At 48.1% G+C, this 19,123-nt stretch overlaps 2 protein-coding genes across 3 annotated transcripts; one reads left to right on the top strand and one right to left on the bottom strand.

Annotated features, from left to right (window-relative positions):
- Nucleotides 1-1,858: 1,858 nt before the first annotated feature.
- LOC115080913 (zinc finger protein 665-like) lies at nucleotides 1,859-11,182 on the bottom strand. Its single transcript, XM_029585375.1, is given in 8 exon segments — nucleotides 1,859-3,008; nucleotides 3,011-4,467; nucleotides 7,795-7,869; nucleotides 8,298-8,447; nucleotides 9,212-9,325; nucleotides 9,483-9,596; nucleotides 10,263-10,389; nucleotides 10,801-11,182. Coding segments are annotated over 8 exon segments (2,817 nt in total). The 5' UTR covers nucleotides 10,825-11,182; the 3' UTR covers nucleotides 1,859-2,252.
- A 431-nt stretch (nucleotides 11,183-11,613) lies between these two features.
- Nucleotides 11,614-18,922, top strand: LOC115081190 (zinc finger protein 398-like). 2 transcript variants are annotated; one of them, XM_029585714.1, is made up of 5 exons: nucleotides 11,614-12,011; nucleotides 17,075-17,201; nucleotides 17,753-17,866; nucleotides 18,024-18,137; nucleotides 18,639-18,922. In XM_029585714.1, exons 1-5 carry the CDS (start codon nucleotides 11,988-11,990, stop codon nucleotides 18,863-18,865), a joined length of 606 nt encoding a protein of 201 aa, XP_029441574.1. In that variant the 5' UTR covers nucleotides 11,614-11,987; the 3' UTR covers nucleotides 18,866-18,922. The 2 variants fall into 2 exon arrangements, with proteins under 2 accessions (XP_029441574.1, XP_029441573.1); XM_029585713.1 differs by lacking the exon at nucleotides 11,614-12,011 and adding an exon at nucleotides 12,138-12,273.
- The last annotated feature ends 201 nt before the right edge of the window (nucleotides 18,923-19,123 follow it).

The following is a 19,123-nucleotide window of genomic DNA, read 5'->3' as shown; positions in this document are numbered from 1 at the left end:
GATTGCTGGAATAAAAAGGAGCAAGAGGTGGATATTGCATTATCTGCGTATCAGTCATTTTTATGTGCCTGGGTGCAATACCAAGGACAGAGTAGTCTGACTGCAGTCCTGTTCCCTGAGAACTACCTGATTGCTTTTCTTTACGCTGAGCTGAATTTGCAGGCAGGAGCATTCGCTTTTTAACAGGAAATGAGGGACTTTATTTTGAACGTAGGGACCCCAGGGGTACTGATTGGGGGATATATTAGCGTCTACATGACAGGATCAGTATTGGAAGACCTATGAGAAGAGACTGAAGGATCTGAATATGTATAGCCTGGAAGAGAGGAGGTGCAGGGGAGATAGGATACAGACCTACAGATACCTGAAAGGTTTTAAAGATGCACGAACTTTGAACCTTTTCCGTTGGAAATAAATCAGAACTAGGGGTCAAGACATGAAGCTTAGGGAGGGAAGACTCAGAACCAACATCAGGAAATATTTCTTCACGGAGAGGCTGGTGGAGGCCTGGAAGGCCCTTCCGGAAGAGGCGGTGAAGACAAAAACAGTGAAAGATTTCAAAGGGGCATGGGATAAACACTGAGAATCCCTAAAGGCTCGAGGATGGAAATGAGGAAAAGGGTACATGAGAGTAATTTTCTCAGTGCGGCAGTTACTAGCCTTAACCAATAAGCCTTGATGCTTTTCATGCAAATAAGATACAGGTCTCCACTTCATCAGCAGGGGAAAAGAGAAATTGGATTCAGACCACAACCGAGGGCCCAGAATTTTACATTCTGGGGAACTGAGAAGCACGGGGGTAACCTGCACGGAGCAGCAGTTGTTACCCTTAACAGAAAGCATGGGGATTACTACCCTTAACCAATAAGTCTTCCTGCTTTTATCACAACTGCAACAATCGCTCTCTGCTTTGATAGTGAGGGGGGATTGGCAGGAAAGAGGAATTGGATTCAGAGACAATCAACATGATCCCTGACCTTTACAGTCTGGGGTCCTGATGCACAGACATAAGGGAAAAAATACAGGACAAGCCCATTAACAAAGCAGATCAGGCAGCACTGTCTGAATTTTCAAGAAGGCTCATCACCCTGTAAAAATGCTGCTAGCAATACATTTTTTTATGGGTTATCCTAAGGCTTGGAGATAACTGCAGGGAGTGGCAGTTGCTACCCTTAAAATAAACTGGAGGCTAAGCTGCATGGCGCAGCAAATATTACCATAAGAAGCTTGCTGGGCAGACTGGATGGACCATTTGGTCCATTTCTACCGTCCTTACTTTGTGACTATGTATATTGTCACATTCAGAGCATTTATATGGTCTCTGTTTCACATTTTATTTATTTATTTATTATTTATTAACTTTTTTTATTTACCGACATTCGTGAAACACATCATGCCGGTTTACAAAGAACTCAGGCGGGAAATACAATAAAACAATATTTATTTATTTATTTTTAGATTTTTATATACCGGTGTTCCTGTATTAAAATACTGATCACATCGGTTTACAATGAAACATAACAATTACGCCAAGAGGCGGTACATATAACAAGGTTATAGAACTTGGAGAACAGGGAAAACAGATTCGAAAAATAACATTGAGAAAATTGTAAAGTCTCTTTGAGAAACCAATCATAAAATAAGGTGTAATTGTCTAAGTTAAATGTGATCTGCAGAAGGGATTGCGATGGTGAGAAAATCTTGATAGCTGGAGGTGAAAAAATAATCATAGTTCTGGAAAAGCTTGGCTAAAGAGCCAGGTTTTAATTTTCCAGAAATTAAATAAAATTTACCAGAAATTATATAAAACAATATAACTAAGGCTCATTTCATGCTGTTGTATGGGGCAGTTCTCTAAATCAGTTTATTTTGCAATGACCTCGACAGGAATCAACCTAATTCGTAGCCAGGTTAGGTTAGAAATGATCTGTATCTCAAATTTACGAATAATACCCTTGTTAGTACTAGCAATGTGCCAAAGAGAGCCTCCTTCTGAAGGTCATCATGTGTAATTTTCAAAGGTAACATATCAGGAAGTGTTTGGAAATTGCTCTGAATCAGACTAATATGGATTCTTTTGTGCTTCTTAGAGCAGATATATGTCTGCAACATTGACCAAAACCAGAACATTTAAACCATTTCGCAATGGTTATGGACTCTTTTGTGTTTATTAAGGTTAAGTATTTGAGAAACAGATACCACAGTCAAAACATTTAAATGGTTTCTCACTTATTTGGATGGTTTTGTGGTACTTAAGATGGGATATTTGCGTGAAGCATCTCATTCAGAACATTTAATGGTTTCTCACCTGTATGGACGGTTTTGTGGTTTTTAAGAGTGGACAATTGAGTGAAACATTTATCACATTCAGAACATTTAAATGGTTTCTCACCTGTATGAACTCTGATGTGGCGTTTAAGATTTGATAGTTTGGTGAAGCATTTATCACATTCAAAACATTTAAATGGTTTCTCACAAGTATGGACGGTTTTATGTCTTTTAAGAAGTAACATTTCTGAGAAACATCTATCACATTCTGAACATTTAAATGGTTTCTCAAGAGTATGGATGGTTTTGTGGCTTTTAAGACTGGAGATCTGAGCAAAACATTTATCACATTCAGAACATTTAAATGGTTTCTCACCAGTGTGCATTCTTTTGTGGACATTGAGATGGGACATTTGCGCGAAACATTTATCACATTCAGAACATTTAAATGGTTTCTCACCGGTGTGCGTTCTTTTGTGGACATTGAGCTGGGAGATTTGTGTGAAACATTTATCACATTCAGAACATTTAAATGGTTTCTCACCAGTGTGCATTCTTGTGTGTTTTTTAAGAGTGGACATACAAGTGAAACATTTATCACATTCAGAACACTTAAATGGTTTCTCACCAGTGTGCCTTCTTTTGTGGTTTTTGAGCTCTGGCATTCGTGCGAAACATTTATCACATACAGAACATTTAAATGGTTTTTCACCTTTATGGATGGTTGTGTGGTTTTTTAAGACTGTTTTTTTTTAGTAAAACATTTATCACATTCAGAACATTTAAATGGTTTCTCACCAGTGTGCATTCTTTTGTGGTTTTTGAGATCTGTCATTTGTACGAAACATTTATCACATTCAGAACATTTAAATGGTTTCTCACCTGTATGGATGGTTTGTGTGCTTTTAAGACTGGATTTTTTAGCAAAACATTTATCACATTCAGAACATTTAAATGGTTTCTCACCAGTGTGCATTCTTGTGTGGTTTTTGAGCTCTGACATTTGTGCGAAACATTTATCACATTCAGAACATTTAAATAGTTTCTCACCAGTGTGCATTCTTGTGTGTTTTTTAAGAGTGGACATACAAGTGAAACATTTATCACATTCAGAACACTTAAATGGTTTCTCACCAGTGTGCCTTCTTTTGTGGTTTTTGAGCTCTGGCATTCGTGCGAAACATTTATCACATTCAGAACATTTAAATGGTTTTTCACCTTTATGGATGGTTGTGTGGTTTTTAAGACTGTTTTTTTTAGTAAAACATTTATCACATTCAGAACATTTAAATGGTTTCTCACCAGTGTGCATTCTTTTGTGGTTTTTGAGATCTGTCATTTGTACGAAACATTTATCACATTCAGAACATTTAAATGGTTTGGTACCTGTGTGAATATTTGTGTGTTTTCCTAAACTACATTTCTGACATAAATCTTTATCACATTCAGACCATATAAATGACTTCTCTCCCTTGTGACTTCTCTGATGAACTTTAAGCCAGGATCTATATCTGAAACATTTTTCACATTGAGAACACTTACAAGGTTGGTCTTGTCTGTGAATTTTTTTGTGTTTTCTCAGGTTTGATTTCTCAGTAAACCTCTCCTCACATTCAGGGCACTGAAATGGTCTTTCTCCAGAGTGAATTCTTACATGTCCTTCCATCTCAGCTTGGAAGAAAAAGCATTGTTCACACTGAGTGCATTTTAATGGTTTCTTTTGTAGGTGATCTTTTGCATGTGTTGTAAGTTTTGTATTCATAGGGGTCCTTATCTCTTCTTCAGAACCTGTAAATGTTTTTTCCTTTCTGTGATATTGTTGGATAGATGTGTGACTTGTCCTCTCAGGAAACTTGTTCCCACATTCAAAAATTTCTTGCTGTTTAACAGATTGTGAGTTTGTGGTGAAGTTTTCTGAAGTGTCAGCACTTTGAAATGGAGTCTCTCCTTCACTGAGTCTCTGAGTTTCTACAAGACTGGGGCAGAGGTTGAAATTTCTTCCTCGTTCAGAACATGCATATGGACTCTCTCTTTTCTGGACTACTTCTTTCCCCCTGGGTGATGTTACTATACTGATACCTCCTGGATACTCAGCTGAAGGTCCTAGGCTGTCTCTGGAGGGGTCTCTCTCTTTCCATTCCTCCGTCTGCTGCCCATCACACATTCTCTGCCTCTCACTATTATTCCTGAATCCATCTTCTGGTGGATAAAAGCGAGAGTATGATTACTAAATTTACAAAAATGGAGGGAGGCTTTTTGAACTAGCTGGAAAAGTACGTAACCTTGGAATAATAATGGACCCTGAAATCAATCTAAAACAGCACATATCACTAAAAGTAAAGGAAGGATACGCAAAACTCATGGTACTCAGAAAACTAAAACCACTACTAACCCAAAATGATTTCCGAACAATTCTACAGGCACTAATTTTCTCCAGCACGGATTACTGTAATGCCCTGCTACTAGGACTACCAAATACTACATTAAGACCACTTCAAATACTTCAGAACACAGCAGCTAGAATACTAACCGGAAAAAGGAGGAGGGACCACATAACCGAAACCCTAGCGGGACTACATTGGTTACCGATTGAACACAGAATTAAATACAAAACCCTATGTACCATCCATAAACTAATTCATGATGAGAAATCAGACTGGCTAAACACAGCATTACGGGTACATGTCCCACACAGAAATCTTCGATCAGCAAATAAAGCACTCCTAACCATCCCTTCAGTTAAAACAGCAAGACTAACCCAAGTGAGGGAAAGGGCCTTATCATTAGCAGGACCCACAATATGGAACACAATGCCTCCAGAGATCAGATTACAAAGTGATCTCAAGGCATTTAAGAAAAGTTTAAAAACGTGGCTTTTTAAACAGGCATTTTACAAGGAGACGGGAGAATAGAAATTATTCAGGAATAAGCAGATAAGCACCGACACACAGTACTTAGGAGGATACAGTAGAGTAGTCTATGAACCCCACATCACATCTAGCATATTGATAACACTATGTATGATAAATTACCCGTAAAAGTACTTTCAGTACACTCGGTCATGACCCACTTCTCTAAAAATTATTTTGTCTAATGATATATTGTAACCGAACCTTTGACGGCACCTGTTAGAATGTACTATAGTACACTTTTACCTACATTAAATATGTGCCTACATGTAAACCATTGCGATGGTATATAACTTAGCGACGGTATAGAAAAGATTTAAAATAAATAAATAAATAAATAAAATATTGGGAGATAGCTCCATCTAATCACTGAATGGCCTTAGGGTGACTATGGATCCCTATCATATATAATAGAGCCTGGTGCTGCTTGTAGACAGGTACAGGTGGGCAACAGCCCATGAACTGAGGGGAACAGACCATGTCTGACCTCACCCTGCTGGTTCTGTGCCTCTCATCCTCACCTCCAGTCTCTGCACTGATTGCAGTCACTCACCAAAAACTCTGCCACGCCCTGCTGGAGACCTAGGATTCGTTCTGGACCCGGGTCCCTGAACCTCAGATCTGTCAGCTTAAAGTAACTGAATTCTAATGACTTAGTAATGAGAATTTAACTGAGAGCCAGCATTAAAATTCACCTTCTACGTGGAACGTTTGAAATTCTCATAAGCCAAAGACTGAATGTCAATTCCCATTGAATGACCACACTAAAAAGGTGAAGAAAGATTCAATCACAAATCTTACACAATTTACTGCAGTTTTTAACGACCATCACAATAGGCTCCTACAGTCAATAGACCTTCATCTGCCTTATATTTAGTCAGTGGTCGCAGAGACAATGCAAACTTTTTATATTTTCATCTTAAAATGCAAATAAGACACATCTGCTTGTCTCTTTTCTTCTTAAATATCACAAAAAAATCCAGACACAGGCTGTGTTTCAAAGCGGATTCTGCATCGGGGGAAAATCACACAGGAAATCTCATAAGCGGTGGTCCTCGTTCCTCCTTACATTCAGATGCATTGGCTCTGCCGGCATTTTAAACTCTCGGTGCCAATTTTTAACTTATTGCAAATAGAGGAAGTTACAAAGAGGCCACTGCTTAAATATAAGGCAGATGAAGGTCTATTGACTGGCAGAGCCTATTGTGATGGTCGTAAAAACTGCAATAATTTGTGTAAGATTTGTGATTGAATCTTTATTCCCCTTTTTACTTAGGTCAGTGAGAAATACTCCACAGCTCACAGGAAGAAAGAGAGAAATGATGGCAGAAAAGGACCAAATGCTCCACCCAGTCTGCCCAGCAAGCTTACGCCAGTATCTGCCGCACCGTGCAGGTTACCCCCATGCTTCTCAGTTTCCCAGACTGTAAAGGTCAGGGCCCTCGGATGCTGTTTGAATCGAATTTCCTTTAACCAGTGCCGCTGAAGCAGAGAGCAAGGATGGAGCTGCATTAACAGCGTCAAGGCTTAATTGTTAAGGGTAGCAACTGCCGCACCAGCAAGTTACCCCCAGTTACCCCCATGCGCTCTTTTCCTCACTTCCATCCTCGAGCCTTTAGGGACCCACAGTGCTTATCCCAGGCCCTCTGAAATCTTTCTCTGTTTCTGTCTTCACCACCTCCTCCGGAAGGGCCTTCCAGGCCTCCACCAGCCTCTCCGTGAAGAAATATTTCCTGACGTTGGCTCTGAGTCGTCCTCCCTGGAGTTTCACTACCTGACCCCTAGTTCTACTGATTTCTTTCCAAAGTGAAAGGTTTGTCGTTGATTGTGCATCGTTAAAACCTCTCGGGTATCTGAAGCTCTGTATCCTATCCCCCTGCTCCTCCAGGTTTATACATATTTAGGTCCCTCAGCCTCTCCTCATAGGTCTTCTCATACAGACGGGCTCCAGAACTGAGCCCAGTACTCCAGGTGAGGCCTCTCCAAGGCCCTGTACAAGGGGACTATCACCTCCTTTTTCTTACTGGTTATTCCCATCTCTGGGCAGCCCAGCAGGCCCTCTGGCTTTACCTATCGCCTCGTCACATTGCCTCGCCGCCTTCACATCACCAGACACAATCTCCCCAAGATCCCTTTCTTGCTCCATGCACAACAGACTTTCACCCCCATCACATCTTTTGGATTTCCACACTCCAGATTCATGGCTCTGCACTGCTTGGCTGCCTTATCTTCGACCACCGTTCAGGCTTCCTTAAATCCCGTCTCTTTCTCTCTACCTCCTTCCGGCGTGTCCACTCTGTTGCAGATCTTAGTATCATCCACAGACAGACAGACAGACCTTACCTCCTCTCCCTTCCACCAGGTCGCTCACAAAGATACTGAACAGAGTCTGTCCCACAACCCATCCCTGGGGCAGGCCCCTTAACACCGCTCTTTCTCATCAGAGCAGCTTCCATCATTTACCATCACCCACTGCCTCCTGTCCCTCAACCGGTTTGTAATCCACGTCACCACCTTGGCGCTCACTCCCAAGCTTCTCATTTTGTTCACGAGTCTCCTATGCGGGAGCGCATCAAAAGCTTTAAAGTGTTGTGTTAGGAAGGAATATTTTGCTCACCGCTCTTGGCCTCCGTCTCCTCCCCGCCCATTCTCAGGATCTCTGCTGCAGGGTCAGGACTGGGACCTCGGCTGCCTGCTAGAGAATGAGATTGTGCCTTCAGCTTTTAAACAGTCTGGGATATTGACCTAAGAAAGGCAAAACCTGAACTGCCAATTGGTTTCCTCAGCATTAAGTGCACTTACGTGGTTAAATGGCTTTAGAAAATTGCTAGGACGCTCTGTTACATTTGCACGGGTAACTCCTTTCATAATTCTCCTGCTGGGGTCCCACAATCCCACGAGGATGGAAACCGTTTCCTGTGCAATCCCCCCTCCCTCCCGCTGCTCCCCCTGCCTTCCTCCCTCTTACTGTTCCCAGGAGGGGGGTTTCCTGCTGCCACTGGGAGCCCTCCACACAAGAAAGGTCAGAGGTCAGGGACATGATTTAACGCCTCCTCCTCGCTGTGTCTGGCCCAGAGGAGGCCTCGTGTCTCAGCAATGTTTGGATCGGCCCAGCAGTACCTTTAATCCAAGCTGCATCGCCTGCTTCATGCAGCTCCTCACAGGCGCCTGGGATGCTCAGGTTCCCTCTGTCCTCAGATCTAGGGGGCTCAGTCCCACATCGTTCTTGCTTAAATCGGATTAAAATGTCAGGGGTGACACTGGGGGAGCCTGTGATGGGAAAAGATGGTTACAATATGTAGAAAAAGTTACTCCAGAGCCTGTATTATCAGTGCAAGTGAGCTCAGGATTAAGCTGTGTTCATAGACACTGCCACCAGTGCAGCGCTAAGAAAGGATGGTGCTGCTGGGCTGATCATCATCAGAAATCCCTTCAAAGAGAATCCTGATCATTATAACACCGAGGTGGATGACTTCATTCCTCAGGATCTATAAAATAATCTGCTGTGGTTACTGCTATTGCAAAAACAACCTGAACATTTCTACCTCAAAGAGTATTTTTGATAAAACCAGATGTTTTTTATCCAGCTGCAAGATTTCAGAAATCTGATTCTCCCTGGCTCCTGCGCTTCATTATAATTATACGAGGCAGGGTGGGAGATGTCACTGGAAGGCACCAAAGCCAAGGAATTCTTAGAGAGGAGGGCGAGGGAAGGGGGAAAGGAGACTCCTGGAGAAGAGGACAGGATATGAAGATGACGGAGGAATGTGCAGAGGAAACGTGAGAGAATATTTCTTTACTGACAGGGGGGTGGGTGCCTGGAGTCCCCTCCTGACAGAGGCAGCAGCAGCAGCTTGCAACCAATCAGCAAATTTACACAGATTTAGGACGGACACAGAGGGCGGTGGTAAAGGCAGGTGGGGAGCAACGGGTACAAGAAACGAGGGAGGGGCCTGTGTGTTAGCTCAGTCGTATGGAAATCCAGAGGGAAGAGGAGGGGAGAATACAAGGCGAGGGCAGGGAGTGGTACTCGCCTGTTCCAGGAGGCTGAATCCCTTCAGGCGTCTCTGATTCAGGAGGATCCAGGAAGGGCAGATCTTCCTCTTGTTTAACGCTCAGTGAGAACACAGACGTTACAATCGGAAGGCCTGGGATGAGAAAACAAACGAGTCTAGGAGGAGTCACCCAGGACCTGCTAATATTATATTAGGAAATGGATTGGAAGTCCCCAAATGTTTGATGTTAATGCCCCATCTCCTGGGATCTGAAAATGCAGAGCCCTTTAAATCCAGAACATTTACTTACTGATGCTGGGGTCCTTCATGGTTTCTTTCCCCTCCAGCTCCCAGTGCTGAGGGAAATATTTCTCATCTTCCTTCTTAATCTTGAATACAACATCGGGATTAAGAATTGAATAACCTGCCAGTAAAGATAGCAAAATGACTCTCTCATTTCATCTCTTCCCTGTTATTTGTTAATGATATTTTTGTTCATCTGATCCGAGTTAGAATCAGGGAAATCCACAACCTGAACAATTTTGACGACGCTGAGGGCAACGGATAACTTGGGCGGGCTGAGCTCTGCCGGACACTTTGTGTCAGGGATAACGTCCCACTGCACATCCCTGAATAAAATAATAGGGCAGTGTCCGAGTACTGACAGCTTGTCCCCAGATAACTTTCAAGCTTCCCCGACAACCAGAGGGGGAAAAGCAGCAAACGAAGCAAAGCCCCCCCCCCCTGGATGCTCCTTGTGACCTCGGCCAAGCCACTCCACCCCCTCATTGCCTCAGGAACAAACTTATTATTATTATTATTTAATTTTTTTGTTCCTTCTCCACTTGTTAATTGTAAACCGGCATGATGCGATATCCATCGCGAATGCCGGTATAGAAAAACTTTAAATAAATAAATAAAAATAAAACCCCGGGGGGGGGGGGGGGCGCATTTACCGAGGTTCTCCTCCCATTCTGTGCCTAGGATTAAGTCCTTGGAGCGCGTGAAGGTAACTTACCCTGAGCCACCACTGAAAAGGCACAAGCGAAATCTAAAATAATAAAAAATATGATAGAAAAGGCAGACTTACCCCGTGACATGAGGACGCCGTGAATCTCCTTGATCACCTTCTTGTACAGCTCCTTCTGCCATTCTCCCAGAATGTCCCACTCCACTTCCCAGAAATAAGCAGCGACGTCCCTGAACGTGACCGATGCCTGGAACAGCAAACAGGACACCCTCAGCCCCTCTCCCTGCAGCTTCATTATAATGTGCGTGTATTAGAAGTGAGATCAACTATCCAATAGAGATTATAGCATGATGAGAGTTCTGTTCTCTTAAATTTCCAGTATTTTTTTTTACAGATTGCCTGGTCCCCACTGAAAACGTCATGTGCAGCTGATTCAGGAGGAGGTATCTGTCTGTGCATCAGTGTGCATGTATGTAAGAGAGTCTGCGTGCCTTCCCCACACCCTGCAAATCTCTGCTGATCTCCGGGCGAGCAGAGCTCAAACCTTCCCGGGGCTGGAAAGATCCCTGCCCTGTGCTGGCAGGAGGGGAGGCTGGAAGAGCTGCACAGGGAAAAGGTTTCCTTTAAATGCACAAGAGGACAGAGAAGGATTTCTTACCGGATCGGACACCAGGGCACACATTGCCCTCCTCTTTTGCCTCTCAGTCCTGCAGGTGCTGGGAGGGATTCAGGCTGTTCCTGCTCAGAGGGGTCAGGGTTGATTCCTGGGGGGCTCAGATAAAGCCCCTGCTCTCCCCCTCTGCAGGGATTTCCGGTCCTGGGGAGGCAGAAAGTTTCTGCTTTTACTCGGAGCCTTTCCTGCTCTCTGCAGGTAGAGAAAGAAAGCAGCAGGCGGAGCATGCGCAGAGCTCCCCGGCAGAGACCATGCTGCTTCCCCGGTGCATGCTGGGAGTATCCCACCTCCTTAAGGTGGATCTGCAGAGATAGCAGTGCGCTGCAAAGTTTCCCAGACGGGAGTGAGTAACCCGGCCGGGATCAGGGCTCCTCCTGTTGCATCCATCTCTGAACTTTAAACCTTTTCTCCCTTCCATGCTGATGTTGACTGCATGGCCGACTTGATCAGTGGAAGGAGTGTGGGAAGTTATTTTAAGGAGGAAGTTAGCCTGCGGGAGAGTATTGTTAGTGAAGTGACCCATGGAGTAGGGAAAAGCTTTCTGGACATTACCAGTGGTTAATGAAGCGACCAATGAGTTGCTGCTGATTTCCCAATGCGTTGTCCCGGATGTGCAAAATGCATCACCTTGGGAACTGTGAGGAAAGTATTTTGTGCAGGTAAAGCTTCTATGCCGCAGACTAACTTCCTCCTTAAAATAACTTCCCACACTCATTCCACTGATCAAGTCGGCCATGCAGTCAACATCAGCATGGAAGGGAGAAAAGGTTTAAAGTTCAGAGATGGATGCAACAGGAGGAGCCCTGATCCCGGCCGGGTTACTCACTCCCGTCTGGGAAACTTTGCAGCGCACTGCTATCTCTGCAGATCCACCTTAAGGAGGTGGGATACTCCCAGCATGCACCGGGGAAGCAGCATGGCCTCTGCCGGGGAGCTCTGCGCATGCTCCGCCTGCTGCTTTCTTTCTCTACCTGCAGAGAGCAGGAAAGGCTCCGAGTAAAAGCAGAAACTTTCTGCCTCCCCAGGACCGGAAATCCCTGCAAGCCCCAGATCTGCAGAGGGGGAGAGCAGGGGCTTTATCTGAGCCCGCCCCCCCCCCCCCCAGGAATCAGCCCTGCCCCCTCTGAATCCCTCCCAGCACCTGCAGGACTGAGAGGCAAAAGAGGAGGGCAATGTGTGCCCTGGGGTCTGATCCGGTAAGAAATCCTTCTCTGCCCTCTTGTGCATGTAAAGGAAACCTTTTCCCTGTGCAGCTCTTCCAGCCTCCCCTCCTGCCAGCACAGGGCAGAGATCTTTACAGGTTTGAGCTCTGCTCGCCCCGAGATCAGCAGAGGGGGAGAGCAGGGGCTTTATCTGAGCCCCCCCAGGAATCAGCCCTGCCCCCTCTGAATCCCTCCCAGCACCTGCAGGACTGAGAGGAAAAAGAGGAGGGCAATGTGTGCCCTGGGGTCTGATCCGGTAAGAAATCCTTCTCTGCCCTCTTGTGCATTTAAAGGAAACCTTTTCCCTGTGCAGCTCTGCCAGCCTCCCCTCCTGCCAGCACAGGGCAGGGATCTTTCCCTGTACGTACCGGGATCGGTCCATGCACCTGGGTTGTGACTCCGCACCAGCCAGGGAACGGCGGCCATTTTGGGAACCGGTGGGGAAGTCGCGCGGGAGGCTGCAGGTGATGGTGGCGTGCCTCCTGCGCTTTCGCCGCGGCAGCGGCCTTCTTGGGGGGGGGGGGGGGGGGGGCTGCGTCCTCAGTTGAGGATAGTGTAGAGGAGGCGTCTTCGGGCTCGGATTCCTCCTTCTCTTCGGATTTTGCGCTTCCGCTGCGTGAGGTGCCGAAGCACAAAATCTGCAGGCGGAAGGCGGGGGAAGAGGTTGTCTTCAAGGGGATCCGACAGACGCTCCGGATCCCGGAAGGGGAAGTCCGAGGATGGGCCTCGCAGTTCTTCGGCCCCGCCTGAGGAGAAGCGCCCTTTGCGCGGGGTATCCCTCAGGACAACGGACACCGTCCGCACAGCCATCTGTAGTAATTTTTCCCTGCGGGCTGGGCCTGCGCTGGGCCCAGGTGCTCCAGGCCAGTGCAGGTGTCTCGGAAGAGGAATCTGCTCAGGCAGATGGTTTGGAGGCGGCGATCGCGTACGGTGCGGACGCTCTCTATGGCCTCCTGCGTACGTCGGCCAGATCCATGGTTTCGGCGGTTTCCGCACGCTGCCTCCTTTGGCTACGCAGTTGGGCGGCGGATGGGTCCTCTAAGACTCACCTTGGCTCGCTGCCGTTTAAAGGGAAATTGTTGTTTGGCAAACAGATGATTTGATGCTGTCGCTCGGAGAGAACAGGGCATTTAAACTGCCTGAAGGCAGGATTAGGACTCAGTCCTCTTTCTCCAGTAGGTCCCGTTTCCGAGGAAACAGGAGGTCGCGTCCTCAGAAATCTTCCGGTTCCTCCTACCGTTCGGGTTCCTCCCGGTCGTCCTCGTGGCCTCAGTCCTTTCGTGGAAAACGGTTCGGGAGACAGGGGGGGAACCCCGGCGGGAACGGGGTCTAAGGCTTCCCAATGAAACACGGGCGGTCCATTCCTCTCGGCAGATCCCGTCAGTTGTGCCAGGTGTAGGAGCCAGGTTGGTACTTTTTACCGAGGAATGGACCAAAATAACGTCAGACGAGTGGGTCCTCAGCGTGATAAGTCAAGGTTACGCTTTAGATTTTGCACGGATTCCTGCAGACAAGTTCCTCGTGTCTCCCTGCAAGTGCCGAGAGAAGCGAGTAGCGGTGCGGGAAACTCTTCGGCGCCTGGAAGGCTTGGGAGCGATATCCCCCGTACCTCCCGGACAGCAAGGCGAGGGCCGTTACTCCATTTACTTCATCGTGCCAAAGAAGGAGGGCACGTTCAGACCAATTTTAGATCTGAAGGGAGTAAACAGATGTCTTCGCATTCCACGCTTCAAAATGGAGACGATTCGGTCGGTGGTCGCCTTGGTCCGGCCAAGCGAATTTCTGGCTTCATTGGACCTCACGGAAGCGTACCTTCATATAGGCATTCAGCCGTTTTATCAGAGGTTCCTGCATTCTGGGCAGGCACTACCAATTCAGAGCTTTCCCCTTCGGTCTCGCCACCGCTCCCCGCACGTTTACCAAGGTGATGGTAGTGATGGCGGCTCAACTCCGACGAGAGGGGTTCCTGGTACACCCCTACTTGGACGATTGGTTGATTCGTGCGACGTCCGAGATACAGTGTCGGCAGGCGGTTCACAGAGTCCTTCAACTCTTGCGGTCCCTGGGATGGGTGGTCAATCTCGCCAAGAGTCGTCTGGTTCCCACCCAGTCCTTGGAGTATCTGGGAGCCCTGTTCGACACGAAACGGGGCAAGGTGTTTCTCTCCGGGGAGCGTGTGTGCAAGCTTCAAAGTCCGGCGCGACGCTTATTGTCCCTACAGATTCCTCAGGTGTGCGATTATCTGAGGGTTTTAGGCTCTATGGCATCAACGCTAGCTTTGGTTCCCTGGGCTTTCGCTCATCTACGTCCGTTGCAATCAGCATTGCTCTCCCGCTGGAAGCCGGTGTCGGAAGAGTTCCACCTCCCGCTCCCGAACCAGGCGAGGGCCAGTCTTCGCTGGTGGCTAGAAGCGGACCACCTGACATGTGGAGTATCCCTGCTAGTGCCCGACTGGACGGTAGTCACCACGGACGCCAGTCTCTCCGGTTGGGGAGCGGTCTGTCTTGGACGGTCGGTGCAGGGCCGGTGGTTCATAGCTCAATCACAGTGGTCCATCAATCGCCTGGAGACCAGGGCGGTAACCCTGGCACTGCAATCCTTCCTCCCGCTGATACGGGGAAAGGCGGTCAGAGTGTTGTCGGACAATGCAACCACCGTGGCGTACATCAGTCGCCAGGGCGGGACAAGGAGTCAGCTAGTGGCGGAGGAGGCGCAGCGCTTGATGTGCTGAGCGGAGCAGAATCTCAGCAACATCGCGGCGTCTCACATCGCCGGAGTCGACAATGTTCAGGCGGACTTCCTCAGCCGTCATCATCTGGATCCCGGAGAATGGGAGCTAGCGGAGGACGCTTTTCGCCTCATCTGCGAAAGGTGGGGAACGCCACACATGGACCTGATGGCCACTTTACAGAACACAAAGGCTCCACGATTTTACAGCCGGCGGACAGAGAGCGGGGCCGAGGGCGTCGACGCGTTGGTTCTGCCCTGGCTGACGGACGTGCTGCTGTATGTGTTTCCTCCTTGGCCAATGATAGGCAAGGTACTTCGGCGCATAGAGCTGCACTCGTCAGACGTGATTCTGGTGGCGCCTGAGTGGCCGCGGCGACCGTGGTTCGCGGACCTCATCCAATTAGCAGTAGAGCCTCCCCTTCGTTTTCAGGGGTTCGCGGTTCTCCATCACCAAGGCCCCATTTGTTTGGAGGACGCGGATCACTTCTGTCTCGCGGCCTGGCTTTTGAGAGGCAGCGTTTGAAGAAGAAAGGTTATTCGGATGCGGTGGTAGCCACGTTGTTGCGGCCTAGGAAGCAGTCTACATCCTTGGCTTATGTTCGAGTCTGGGTGGTTTTTGAGGACTGGTGTAGGGATCGCAACGTGGATCCTATGGTAGCTTCCGTTTCCGATATCTTAGCTTTTCTTCAGACCGGTCTTTCCAAAGGTCTCTCGTGTAGTACCCTTCGGGTCCAGGTGGCGGCGCTTGGTTGTCTCAGGGGCAAGGTGCATGGGGTGTCTCTGGCACTACACCCGGATGTCGCTCGTTTTCTTAGGGGGGGCTAAGCATCTACGTCCTCCGTTGCGTCATCCTTGTCCGTCCTGGAAACTCAATTGGGTACTTTCCGCCTTGTGCTCGTCGCAGTTTGAGCCGATCAAGCGGGCGACTCTCAAGGACCTTACGCTAAAGACAGTTTTCCTCGTCACAATTGCTTCGGCGAGGCGAGTTTCGGAGTTGCAGGCCCTGTCATGTAGGGAGCCGTTCCTGAGGATCTCGGAGTCCGGAGTATCCTTAAGGACGGTCCCTTCTTTTCTGCCAAAAGTGGTGTCGGCGTTTCATTTGAACCAGTCGGTCGAGCTCCCCGCTTTTCCGGTTGGGGAGCGGTCGGAGCAGAGAGCGAGGGAATTGCGGAAGCTAGATGTGCAATAGAGTTCTCCTTCGCTATCTGGAGGTTACGAACCCTTTCCGGGTGTCCGGATCACCTTTTTGTTCTGTTTTCCGGCTTCCCGGGCTACAATTGCGCGTTGGCTCAAGGAGGCCATTGGCTCAGCGTACGTAGTGCGGGGAAAGCCTGTTCCCGTGGGCCTCAGGGCTCACTCGACACGTTCGCATGCTGCTCCATGGGTGGAATCCTCTCAGGTGTCGCCTCAGGAGATTTGCAGGGCGGCTACTTGGAAGTCGTTGCATACTTTTACTAGACGTTACCGGCTGGATGATCAGGCCGCTGATTCCGGGGGATTTGGAGAGAGTTCTCCGAGCGGGACTCTCTGGTTCCCACCCTCGGTAAGTTGGCTCTGGTACATCCCAGGAGTCTGGACTGATCCGGGTACGTACAGGGAAAGGAAAATTAGTTTCTTACCTGATAATTTTCGTTCCTGTAGTACCACGGATCAGTCCAGGAGCCGCCCGTGTTTTCTGATCTGAAGTAACGGAGAGTCCGCTCGTTGGTTTGTTTACCTAATTTGGTTATTTCGTTTCGCTCCTCCGGTTTGGGAGTACTGTTCCAGTTGGGGGTTTTTGAGTTGGTCCCCGTTGGGGATAGGTTAGCTAGATAGTCTAATTGTCCTTTTTTCTGCTTTGACATTACGTAAGACTGAGGGGCTGTGGGTGGCACCTTGCTATATGTGGCTGGGCCCGACAGGTCTTGCTCTGTCTCCATCTGCTGGTGCGGAGGAGTCACAACCCAGGTGTCTGGACTGATCCGTGGTACTACAGGAACGAAAATGATCAGGTAAGAAACTAATTTTCCTTTCCAGCCCCGGGAAGGTGTGAGCTCTGCAGAGCTGGGCAGGGTGGGGGATGTGGGGAGGGCACGCAGACTCTCTCCCATGCACACCGTGGGTACTCTCACATGCACTGATGCACAGATAAGATGCACCTGAGATCTCCAGGGTTTCTCTGGAAACCAAGCAAGCTCTACAAATTACTGGAGACTTAATAGAGCTGAGCTCTCTCCATGTCAGGGAGCTGATCTCACTGACAGAGGCCAGAGAACGCAGTTTATTGCCCGCACATTATAACGAAGCTGCAGGGAGAGGGGCTGAGGGTGTCCTGTTTGCTGTTCCAGGCATCGGTCACGTTCAGGGACGTGGCTGCTTATTTCTGGGAAGTGGAGTGGGACATTCTGGGAGAATGGCAGAAGGAGCTGTACAAGAAGGTCATCAAGGAGATTCACGGCATCCTCCTGTCCCGGGGTAAGTCTGCCTTTTCTATCATATTTTTTATTATTTTAGATTTCGCTTGTGCCTTTTCAGTGGTGGCTCAGGGTAAGTTACCTTCACGCGCTCCAAGGACTTAATCCTAGGCACAGAGTGGGAGGAGAACCTCGGTAAATGCCCACCCCCCCCCCCCCCCCCCCGAGTTTGTCCCTGAGGCAATGAGGGGATGGAGTGGCTTGGCCGAGGTCACAAGGAGCATCCAGGGGGGGGGGGGGCTTTGCTTCGTTTGCTGCTTTTCCCCCTCTGGTTGTCGGGGAAGCTTGAAAGTTATCTGGGGACAAGCTGTCAGTACTCGGACACTGCCCTATTATTTTATTCAGGGATGTGCAGTGGGACGTTATCCCTGACACAAAAGTGTCCGGCAGAGCTCAGCCCGCCCAAGTTATCCGTTGCCCTCAGCGTCGTCAAAATTGTTCAGGTTGTGGATTTCCCTGATTCTAACTCGGATCAGATGAACAAAAATATCATTAACAAATAACAGGGAAGAGATGAAATGAGAGAGTCATTTTGCTTATCTTTACTGGCAGGTTATTCAATTCTTAATCCCGATGTTGTATTCAGGATTAAGAAGGAAGATGAGAAATATTTCCCTCAGCACTGGGAGCTGGAGGGGAAAGAAACCATGAAGGACCCCAGCATCAGTAAGTAAATGTTCTGGATTTAAAGGGCTCTGCATTTTCAGATCACAGGACATGGGGCATCAACATCAAACATTTGGGGACTTCCAATCCATTTCCTAATATAATATTAGCAGCTCCTGGGTGACTCCTCCTAGACTCGTTTGTTTTCTCATCCCAGGCCTTCCGATTGTAACGTCTGTGTTCTCACTGAGCGTTAAACAAGAGGCAGATCTGCCCTTCCTGGATCCTCCTGAATCAGAGACGCCTGAAGGGATTCACCCTCCTGGAACAGGCAAGTATCAGATTCCTCCCGGGCGTCTGTACTAAGGTCAGGAGGTGCCAGTTAGGAATTCAGCACCGGGAGGGTAAGAGGCCGGCCCCCTCTCTCTCGCTATCTGTTTCCTTACGTTACCCTGCCTCACATAATTATAATGAAGCGCAGGAGCCAGGGAGAATCAGATTTCTGAAATCTTGCAGCTGGATAAAAAACATCTGGTTTTATCAAAAATACTCTTTGAGGTAGAAATGTTCAGCATGTTTTTGCAATAGCAGTAACCACAGCAGATTATTTTGTAGATCTTGAGGAATGAAGTCGCCCACCTCGGTGTTAAAATGATCAGGATTCTCTTTGAAGGGATTTCTGATGATGATCAGCACAGCAGCACCCTCCTTTCTTAGTGCTGCACTGGTGGCAGTGTCTATGGACACAGCTTAATCCTGAGCTCACTTGCACTGATAATACAGGCTCTAGGGTAACGTTTCTACATATTGTAACCATCTTTTCCCATCACAGGCTCCCCCAGTGTCACCCCTGACATTTTAATCCGATTTAAGCAAGAAGGACGTGGGACTGAGCCCCCGAGATCTGAGGACAGAGGGAACCTGAGCATCCCAGGCGCCTGTGAGGAGCTGCATGAAGCAGGCCATGCAGCTTGGATTAAAGGTACTGCTGGGCCGATCCAAACATTGCTGAGACACGAGGCCTCCTCGGGGCCAGACACAGCGAGGAGGAGGCGTTAAATCATGTCCCTGACCTCTGACCTTTCTTGTGTGGAGGGCTCCCAGTGGCAGCAGGAAACCCCCCTCCTGGGAACAGTAAGAGGGAGGAAGGCAGGGGGAGCAGCAGGAGGGAGGGAGGAAGGGGGGATTGCACAGGAAACTGTTTCCATCCTCGTGGGATTGTGGGACCCCAGCAGGAGAATTAGGAAAGGAGTTACGCGTGCAAATGTAACAGAGCGTCCTAGCAATTTTCTAAAGCCATTTACCCACATAAGTGCA

This window comes from Rhinatrema bivittatum, chromosome 19 (assembly GCF_901001135.1).
Source record: "Rhinatrema bivittatum chromosome 19, aRhiBiv1.1, whole genome shotgun sequence".
In the NCBI taxonomy this organism is placed as follows: Eukaryota; Metazoa; Chordata; class Amphibia; order Gymnophiona; family Rhinatrematidae; genus Rhinatrema; species Rhinatrema bivittatum.
This window is presented reverse-complemented; position numbering and strand designations above follow the sequence as displayed.

Excerpts from the sequence above, each read along its gene's own strand:
- LOC115081190 (XM_029585714.1), top strand. The coding sequence starts at position 11,988 with ATGTGTGCCCTGGGGTCTGATCCG. Across the intron at positions 17,202-17,752 it reads CGGCATCCTCCTGTCCCGGG|GTTATTCAATTCTTAATCCC; the intron begins GTAAGTCTGCCT and ends CTTTACTGGCAG. Across the intron at positions 17,867-18,023 it reads CATGAAGGACCCCAGCATCA|GCCTTCCGATTGTAACGTCT; the intron begins GTAAGTAAATGT and ends TTCTCATCCCAG.